Source organism: Hordeum vulgare, chromosome 5H (genome assembly GCF_904849725.1).
Source record: "Hordeum vulgare subsp. vulgare chromosome 5H, MorexV3_pseudomolecules_assembly, whole genome shotgun sequence".
Lineage (NCBI taxonomy): Eukaryota > Viridiplantae > Streptophyta > Magnoliopsida > Poales > Poaceae > Hordeum > Hordeum vulgare.
This window is the reverse complement of record NC_058522.1, coordinates 585,274,488-585,284,960: the sequence shown is the minus strand read 5'-3', so window position 1 is coordinate 585,284,960 and position 10,473 is coordinate 585,274,488. Positions and strand designations below refer to the sequence as shown.

Genomic DNA, 10,473 nt, shown 5'->3' with positions numbered 1-10,473 from the left:
GGGGTTCCCCTCACATAGAGGAGAAAGTGATTGGTGGAGATGTGGATCTAGATCTCCTCTCTCTTTTCCCTCAAGAACAAGCAAGAATCATTGTAGGGATTGAGAGTAAGCAAGCTCTAAGAATGTCAACAATGGAGGTAGAACAATAGCTCAACGGATAGATGAGGCCAAGGGGGAAGAAGACCCCCTTCATATAGTGGGGGAAGGAATCAGACCGTTACCCCCACTTACAGCCCGAGCCCAGCGGTACTACCGCTGGCACTCCAGCGGTACTACCGCTGACCAGGGGCGGTACTACCGCCAGCTAGCGGTACTACCGCTGGCACTCCAGCGGTACTACCGCTCGTCCCAGCGGTACTACCGCTGGGCCCCTGGTAGTGCAAAGGCACTACCACCGCCAAGAAAGTCTTCGCAAAAAGGTTCGACGCAGTACAACCGCAAAGATGACGGTACTAAAAACTTGGAGCGGTACTACCGCTGGCCAAGGGCGGTACTACTGCTGGACAGCGGTACTACCGCCAGCTCTAGCGGTACTACCGCTAGGGCCAGCGGTACTACCGCCAACTCTAGCGGTACTACCGCTAGGTCCAGCGGTACTACCGCTCGCCACTGAAACAACCATAGCTTTCGCATACGAGCTCCGAATCGAGCAAACCAAAGCTTGTTTTGCACACTTAAGGTCCAGCGGTCATGTCTACATAGTTCTCGAACCCGCAGGGTCTGCACACTTAAGGTTCGACATTGTTTTATGCGTATTTGAGTTGTATGGTTGGTTACCGAATGTTGTTCGGAGTCCCGGATGAGATCACGGACGTCACGAGGGTTTCCGGAATGGTCCAGAAACGAAGATTGATATATAGGATGACCTCATTTGATTACCGGAAGGTTTTCGGAGTTACCGGGAATGTACTGGGAATGACGAATGGGTTCCGGGTGTTCACCGGGGGGGGGGGGGGGGCAACCTACCCCGGGGAAGCCCATAGGCCTTGGGGGTGGCGCACCAGCCCTTGGTGGGCTGGTGGGACAGCCCAAGAAGGCCCTATGCGCCATAGATAGAAAATCAAAGAGAAAAGAAAAAAAAAGGAGGTGGGAAAGGAGAGAAGGACTCCACCTTCCAATCCTAGTTGGACTAGGATTGGAGGAGGACTCCTCCTCCCCTTGGTGGCGTAGCACTTGGGGCTCCTTGAGCCTCAAGGCAAGCCTCTTCTCCCTCCTCCTATATATATGGAGCAATTAGGGCTGATTTGAGACAACTTTTTCAAGGCAGCCCGACCACATACCTCCACGGTTTTACCTCTAGATCGCGTCTCTGCAGAGCTCGAGCGGAGCCCTGCCGAGATTAGATCATCACCAACCTCCGGAGCGCCGTCACGCTGCCGGAGAACTCATCTACCTCTCCGTCTCTCTTGCTGGATCAAGAAGGCCGAGATCATCGTCGAGCTGTACGTGTGCTGAACGCGGAGGTGCCGTCCGTTCGGCACTAGATCATGGGACGGATCGCGGGACGGTTCGTGGGACGGTTCGCGGGGCGGATCGAGGGACGTGAGGACGTTCCACTAGATCAACCGCGTTCACTAACGCTTCTGCTGTGCGATCTACAAGGGTACGTAGATCGGAAATCCCCTCTCGTAGATGGACATCACCATGATAGGTCTTCGTGCGCGTAGGAAATTTTTTGTTTCCCATGCGACGTTCCCCTACAGTTTACTGAACCATCTGTAAGTCTAGTCCTCGATTTGGTAAATTTAGCAACCAAAAAGAATTCCCGGAGACCTTTTCTGGGGGTAAGGTTCACCGGAGGGTGAAGCATGTTAGAGATACGGTCCTTGAAAGCGTGACCCTGGTTGAAGGTTAAATTCGCCAAAGCCATGGCAAGAGACCGCCACAGAAAGGTATGGCAGGTGGTCGCCGAAGATCAGAGTGATCAGTGGCAGGGGAGGGAGACTGCGGAAGTCGGTGTGGTCACCGATGTGGTAGGGTGGTTGCCGTGTCCGGATTGTCCCACAACGCAAGGATGCCAGGAGTTAACAACCCTGCAAATAATTTAGTTAAATGTATGTTTGGTTTGAACTTTGATCCTTCGGAAGTTAGTTAATCTAGAGCAGAGTAGTCCTATACATGTAGTTGTGAGATATCTCAGTTGTGTGTTTTAATCTTGTGTTCTCTTTTCCCCGGACTCCGGATAAATGTCCTAGTTTTGGAGCCAAAGTTCACTACAATTAGGAGGAGGAGGGGAGGGGGAGCTCGAAGCTTGGTAAGCTTAAAAATGGATCGGTATCTTGTCTTGTTACAACTCGCGTTCGTTTGCTAATGAGTTGAGCCAATCTTTGTTTTTAGCTTACTTCATGATCTAGACAATCGAGTTCCACAGGTTAGCTTACCTTTAGCCCATCTAGTCACAATTAGAAAGACCATCTCAAAAACCTCAGCCGCAAGTCTCCTATTATTTGACTTATACATTCCCCTCAAAATATATATTTTGATTTATACATGCTTGTGAAGCTATGTTAACTTGTTGGCAGTTACTAAAATATTAATGCATCTGTGATGCGGTTGTTTTAGTTATGGTAAATTGTTACAGAAATGATGGGCTACTTGTCCTTTTAACGAGATGTAGCAAGGGCTCCTGACCTTTTAACGAACCAAGCTAATCCTTGTTTTTAGATCGATATTGAAACTGAGCTTAATGATTCGAGCCTTAATGAGATGAGCTTCTTATTAATCCACCCCTAATTAAGAGCATTTCTAGCATATCTCTTATAAGTTATATTTGAGGAGAAAAAAATCGTTTAGGGGATTAAGGGGTATCTAGCAGACCTCTTAAATGACTTTTTTCCACCTCCATTTTCAGCTCTCCAGCTTGATCCAAGGCGAAGGAAATGAGCAATGGAAAGAAAGGGGGCACCATTCAAGGAGAAGAAGGTGGAAGATGAAGAGTCAAGGAGGAGGGCCCAGCGCCACCGCGAGATCCATGACAAACTTACTAACGAACCCGAGAATGAGGCATAATAGGAGACAAGTAGTCCAATGGAGTATATGTTGCAGAGAGACACTTAGTGAAAGAAGGAGCAAGTAGGCAACCATCCGTTGGTCCATATTACAGAACCTTTTGTCACCATGGGGCTGTTTGGATTGTGCCCCATCTAGACGGGGGCATTCTTTGGGCTGGCCTTCACAAAGCCCGATCAACAAAATCCCAAGCCCGGGTCCAACCCGAAGTCTGAAAATGCCTATCTTTGTATTTTTTAAATTAATAAAGAACAAATTTCAGGGTTAAATAATGCGGCATTATACATATTCTTTATTTAAAATCCTAAAAGTACATGTTTGTCGGGCTTTTCCCAAGCTTCGGGCTAGGCTTCGAAATGAAAAGCGAGGCCCAAGCACGGCCCGACCGCAGGCTTCGGGCCGGACTTGCCGGGCCAGGCCATCCATGCCCAGATTTAGCCCTATCTTGCCCCACCATTTCTTTTCATGACCATCCCAAGGGCATGACCAAAAAAATTGATAAGTGGTCATTGTTTGAATTGTAGCCATTCATGTTTGGTTCCTACACATGCGGAGTTGCTAGCCTGTTGCATGCATCCTGTGAGAATCCACAGATTAATTATACTTCCTCGTTTCTAAATATAAGTCTTCTAAAAATTTTACTAGAAAATTACATATGAAATAAAATAAATGAATCTACATTTTAAAGCATGCATATATACATCCATATGAAGTCTTTTAATGAATTTTTTAAAAAATCTTATATTTAAAAATGGAGGGAGTAGACGGCATGTGGCAGATACTGATAAAATAGAGGGAGGGTTGCATGGGACCCATCAAGACAGAGAGTGCAGCACATATTACTTGTCTGGCCTCTATATACAAAGAAAGAAAAAGAGCATGCATACAACTGCAATATGCAAGGAAATTCAGTCATTCCCGAAAATTTGCACTCATTTCATTAGCCTCCTTATGGTTTTGTGTACATTCCATCGTACTGTAACTAAATTGAACAACCGAGAACCGATAATACATGGAATGATGGTAAAACCATGAAGTTAATATGAAGCACCAAAAACATTATATAGACGATGTTTCGTCCAACCTAGCTAATTAATCATCTCAAATACCGCGCATAACAAGAACATGCAAGATCACCGCCATGAAGACAACAATGGCGCCGGCGGTTCCAAAGCCGGCCGGCGCGGCGCCGCTGGGGGGCCCCGACGGTGGCGTGTCCTTGCCGGCGACATGGATGACCAGCTTCTGCCCGACCTGGCAGTGGCCGGCGACACCGCTGATGAAGTAGAAGGGGCCGGGGCGGTCCAGGCGCACCTCGGTATTGCCGTTGTTGGAGAAGAAGATGGGGTGCGACGACTCGCACTTGTTGTAGCCCGCCTCCGTCACCACCATTACCGAGTCCTGATTGTACTTGAAATCTATGCACGCACGCACGCACGATCACGTCACATACAGAAACAATCTAGTATATATATCAACCAAGCTATCGATCGATGGACGGCTCTTACGGACGATGTCGCCGACGTGGAAGTGCTTCTTGGACGCCCAATGGTTGTAGGTGTTGGAATCGCCGGCCTGCGGCAGGACCCACTCGGCGTCCCCGCCGACCTCGAAGTTGGTGGCACGCGACGTGTCGAGAAGCGCGAGGAGCAGCACGAGGGAGAGGAGGCTCGCCATGGCCGGCCAAACTGCTGGGCTGGCTACCTCTTGAGATGAGACGCACAGAAGTAACCGAGATTGACATGCAAGAGGAAGAAGATTAATAGGTGGTGGCGAGTTTGGGGAGGCGTCGAGTATGTGGTGCATGCACCGAGGCGGGAAAGCATGCATGAGATCGATCCATCCTTGGTTTTGACCGCGCGCCCCAAGCGCGCATGGCTCGTGGTGAAGAGTAAAGATAGGTGGGGATTATGCAAACCCTCTTTTTAGTCAATAAGTATATTTCTAACCAAATACTTCCTCTGTTTTTAAATATAAGTTTTTTAGAGGTTTCATTAGAAAACTACATACATATCTTGTGTCATTGAACCAACGAACCCATGCAGCCTCAATGCAGGGTGAAATTTTCTGACAAAATGTTATACCCTTCTACCCGTGCTGCGATATAACAAAAAAGGTAACATATCTTGTGTCATTGACAGGTGGCCCCAGACTGTGCATGTCAAGCTGGGAGGCATGCCATTTTGTCAAAACTAAATGAAAGTGTGTCATCTGTCAAAATTCTGGGTATCTACCATTAGATTTTCGGTGTGAGGCGTATATATGCAGTTACCATAACTTTTATTTTTTTTGCTTTGTACTTCTTGGATTTGAACCTTGATTTTGCTAAATTAAGTTTCTCGAACTGCTAGCAAGGCAAGGCGCGATGCAACCCCTCTTACATAGTCCCCACGGGCTACAGGGAGGGCGATCCAGATCCCCACCGATAGCCCCCTCTTCCCCCCTTTGACTTCACCGCCACCAGAGGGGCCTTGACGACTCCTTGTGCAACGGAGCGATGCGGCTTGCTCCCCTAGGTCAGGATGCGGCACCGCTGTTGCACGTTGTGGCACGCAGGTGCGGCTATGGCGCATGGCAGCAGCGACGACGCGTATGGGTGGCTAGCAGTGTGTGTGGCTGTAAGGAGGGCGCTGCATGCCTTGGCTGTGGCGGCCTTCTGGCAGGCAGGCGGTGCGGGCCGGACGTTGTTGTTCTCCTTCCTGGTGGTAGCGGTGGACGACTACTATGGTTCTTTGGCTGCATTTGGCAAGGTTGTGCGTGTCGGACGTGTGTTGGGGCGGCTGAGCGTGTGGTGGGGACTACGACAACATGACAACTGTGGTCCGACTGGTGGGGCAAGGTGGCGGTGCGGCTGTAACGCCCAAGATGCGACCCTATCCTCAATTTGGCACGAAGGCCTCGTCAGGGATAGAAACGCATCTCGTCGTGTCGCAAGAATGAATATCGTTACAAGTACATGTACTGAAAAAGAGAGATATATAAATAGAGTTGGCTTACACTCGCCACAAGCTACATCAGAGTCACATCAGTACATTACATATTCATCAAGAGTAAGAGCAGGGTCCGACTACGGACGAAGACAAACGAAAAAAATAAGAACGACGTCCATCCTTGCTATCCCAGGCTGCCGGCCTGGAACCCATTCTAGATCGATGATGAAGAAGAAGAAGAAGCAACTCCAAATGAACAATCAACGCGCTCGCGTCAAGTAACCTGTACCTGTACCTGCAACTGGTGTTGTAGTAATCTGTGAGCCACAGGGGACTCAGCAATCTCATTTCCAAAGGTATCAAGACTAGCAAAGCCTATTAGGTGAGGCATGGTTAAGTGGTGAGGTTGCAGCAGCGGCTAAGCATATATTTGGTGGCTAACTTACGAGTACAAGAAAATAAGAGGGGGAAGATCTACGCATAACGGACGTGACTACTGATGATCAACTGGATGATCCTGAACACCTACCTACGTCAGACATAACCCCACCGTGTCCTCGATCGGAGAAGGAACTCACGAAAGAGACAGTCACGGTTACGCACACAGTTGGCAAGTTTTATTTAAGTTAACTTCAAGTTATCTAGAACCAGTGTTAAGCAAATTTTCCACGTTGCCACATAACCGCGGGCACGACTTTCCGAAAGATTTAACCCTGCAGGGGTGCTCCAACTAGTCCATCACAAATTACCACAAGCCGCATAGAAATCCTCGATCACGACACTCGCGATCTCGTCGGATTCCTTAGTGGAAAACCTCAACTCTGAGATTACCCAAAGCATCACCGGAATCCCGATGCACAAGATATCTCGTCAAAGGTAAAACTAACCCAGCAAGGCCGCCCGGCGTGTCGACGATCCTGATAGGAGCCGCGTATCTCGTTCTCAGGACACGACGGATAAGCACAGTGTACGGTGACCTGATAGAAATCTCCCGAGTTGCCCCGGGTTGGCCCCGCAAACGACTCTAGTTTTGGACCAACACCAACAGCACTGACCCCCCCTGTATTATGTAGAATTACTCCTCGGGGTAGCGCTAACTCCCTATGCATTTCAATTTAACAGAATTATTATGTTGGGCAAATAGTACCAATGTTGGGCCTTGCCAGACCAGCTTTAATCTAAAACGAATTATCAAGGGGGTCCCCATAACAACCCCGATCGTGTTAGGAGCGCTCAATTATGGAACATAACACCGGTAGCCGAAACTAAGGGGGCAAAGGTGGAACAAAACACCAGGCTAGAAAGGCCGAGCCTTCCACCTTTTACCAAGTATATAGGTGCATTAAAATAAATAGCATTTAATAAGGTGATATAACAAGAAACCCATGTTTTCACATGGAAGCAACTGCACCTCCAACTAGCACCGCTATCAACAGGCTTAAGCAAGCAGTAACATAGCCAATCAGTGGTTTGCTAGGTTGAACAGGTTGAAGGTTTCCATGGCATTGTTGAGAGGCTGAAATTTAACATGTCGTAGGCAACGAGACATAACCGATAGAAACGGTAAAACTAGCATGGCAATGATAGTAATGGTATCTGGGGAAATGGTCATCTTGCCTGAGATCCCGCTTGGAAGAAGAACGCCTCCGTGAAGCAGACGAACCGACGTAGTCGAACGGATCCTCACAATCCGGCACGCTGCGGAACTCTATCGAGACGAAGCAAACCGGAAACGCGAATCAACACACGAGATTCACCACACGATGCACAACACATATGATGCATGAGCAGCTGAACACATGCAAGTGACGACATGTCAAACCACACAATCAAACACTACACGTTAAGTGAAGTTCAATATGCAACGAGTTGCATATTGACGAAACTCCACGTTTAAATATTTAGTTCTATCCCGATTAGATACACAGCAATATTAAATGTGGTTAAACATGGCAAGAGGTGAAGCGCAATTAAACTACCTATCTAGGCATTTTAAATGAGGTCGGAAATGTCATATAGCACCTCCGAAACGACCTCACAAGTTAATTTACAATTCTGTCCAGATCTGAATTAACACATTTAGTTAGTTGTTAAACAAAAAAACAAATAGGTTCACGTGATTTTACGCGTCATTTCAAGCAATTTACACATAGAGAACATCTCCAACGGAGCTACGGGTCAAAAGTTACAAGCACCGCAAGATATGATGGCATGAATGCAATATGTGTGCAACGGCGGTCACGAGCACTTCAAATCATACAACCAGCAAGATAAAATGATACTACACGAGATTCTAAGCAAGTTCCATATAGGGCACGATCAAATCGGAGCTACGGTTCAACAACTACGAGCAAAACAAGAAATCACTAAAATCTGCCAAAATCAGCCACATAGCATTTTCTACACCCCACAACTATGAGCTACACAACTCAAATATAATCAACCAAGGCATGACCCGAAAGAGGGAAGAAGCACTACAACAAACAACTAACAACAACTAGCATGGCATCATGGATCACTAGGGAAAGAAGTCACAAAAAGGCATCCCACTCACTATTTCAGACTTACTGAAAATTACACCTCATGAAAGTGCAGTTTTCGATCTGAAGCAATATTGACAACAGCAAAACCTATAGCTACAGGCCTCCAAATGGCATGACAATTCACAGCATGCTAGAGAAACACAAGGGCTACAACTAACTCCATTGGACCAACCTCAAAAGAGCTACAGATCTAAAGATAGAAGCAAAACAAAACAACAACAAAATATAACAGATTTCAGACTTAGAAATATTTCAGCTCCTTCAAATCAGCACTATTTCTAGCAACTTGAGGGCAATCAAACCACACCTAAAGATGCATTTCTATTGCAACCAAAAATACCACGGGCTAGACAAAACATCCAAGAACAACTCTCTAGTTGACAACTCCGTCAAACGAAGCACGGAATAAAACCTATGAAATAAACAAAAGGGCATCACGGCAAAATATCGCGCGAACTAACTTACTCAAAAGCTAAAACTAATTGCACAGAAAAATCTCATGGATTTTTCTATCCCGAAAGCATGTAAAATACGTGGGGTTGCACAACAACATAATGCCACACGGAAAAATAAACTAGCGGCAAACCCTACACGCAAAAATACCAATGACCGCTCTAAAATACATGGAATAATGGTTCCTAAAACATGAGCATTTATACTACGGCATCCGAGCAACCCGGACACGCGCGAAAAAAATAGCTACGAGCAATATCCTATTGGAACAGCATGCTAACCTATGCATTAAACACGTTAACCAACGTCAAATAATTATGCAAGTTTTAAAATCGTATTCTATACGAAATTCTACACGAAAAACATATACAACTCATCACGATCCGACTTACGGATAATAAACTACGGGCATTCGAATATACGTTATTTTTCTGGAATTTAATATATTCCGAAAATCCCTAAAAAGAAAAATGCTACTGGGCCTAACAGAAAGGGCGCAACATAGCTACACGTCGACTAGGCGGGGGATAAGCTCGGCTCACCTTGGGCCGGTTGGAGGGAGCTGAGGCGAGGCAGGCCGGCCTGGGCACTAGGCCACATGGGGGCGCGTAGTGCTGGGCAGTGTGGGGAGCTGCGGCAGCGACCCAGGAGCGGTTGGCGCTGGCCTGGGGACCGGATCTGGGCCGTCGGGGCCCACGCGCGGGTCAACGGGGCGATGCAAACCAACCCGATCGGATCTGGGTGCGGGAGGCAGGAGCTGGATGGCGCGACGGTCGGCGGCGGCTGCTGCACCCGCGGCGGCGCCGACGGGGACCCGGGACCGGCGGGGATGGGAAGGAGGCGGCGCGGGCGGCTGATGGGGCCCGACAGCGCGACGGTGGGCGGCTGGCGGCGGCGCAAGGAGTGGCTCGGTCCGGCAGCTGGCGGTTGCAGGCCTCGGTAGCCAAGGCGGCGCGGCTCCCTGGCAGAGGCCGACGGCGGGGTTGGCGGCGCGGCGCGGCGACGCGGAGGCGGCCGGGAAGCTCTCCGACGAGAGGAGGCAGCGGCGCGAGGAGCTCACACGGCTCGGGGCAGCTCGGGGTGAGGCTGCTGCCTTGGGCGAGCGGGCGGCGGGGGCTCGGGGACGAACCGGGCTCGGGCGGGCCCCAGATGGGGTACGCGGGCCCGGCGGCTGGAGAAGGAGGAGGGAGGAGGCTGCGGCTAGGGTTTGATGGGGGCTCGGATTTCGAGGCAAAGGGGGTAGCTGCCTAAAAAAATAGGAGGAGGGGTCTATTTATAACAAACGAGGGAGCTAGGTTACCCGGAATCGCGTTCCGGATCCAACCATGCGGTCGGAATCGGACAATTCCGCATGCGGGGACGGTTACAAGGCCGTGTAGAGGGGATATCCGGAGACGAGAGGGAGAGCGGGCGTCGCGGCAACGCATTTCAAAACACCGACAGACGTCCGACGGTAGACCGAATACGGTGCCGCTACGGTCGACCGTTCGGGTACCAGACGGACTCCGATCGCGACGAAATTCGACAGGCGGCCTAGA

General features: G+C 49.0%; 1 protein-coding gene across 1 annotated transcript; it reads right to left on the bottom strand.

Moving 5' to 3' along the window:
- Positions 1–3,913: 3,913 nt before the first annotated feature.
- Positions 3,914–4,736, bottom strand: LOC123399917 (stellacyanin-like). Its single transcript, XM_045094299.1, has 2 exons — positions 4,518–4,736; positions 3,914–4,427 (listed from the first exon to the last, which is right to left on the bottom strand). The coding sequence occupies exons 1-2, from the start codon at positions 4,684–4,686 to the stop codon at positions 4,111–4,113; spliced, it is 486 nt and encodes a 161-aa protein (XP_044950234.1). The 5' UTR covers positions 4,687–4,736; the 3' UTR covers positions 3,914–4,110.
- Positions 4,737–10,473: the final 5,737 nt, after the last annotated feature.

Bases quoted from the DNA above. Each gene is read 5' to 3' on its own strand.
- LOC123399917 (XM_045094299.1), bottom strand. From the start codon at position 4,686: ATGGCGAGCCTCCTCTCCCTCGTGCTGCTCCTCGCGCTTCTCGACACG. The intron at 4,428-4,517 runs GTAAGAGCCGTC...GTGCGTGCATAG, and splicing joins CCACGTCGGCGACATCGTCC to ATTTCAAGTACAATCAGGAC.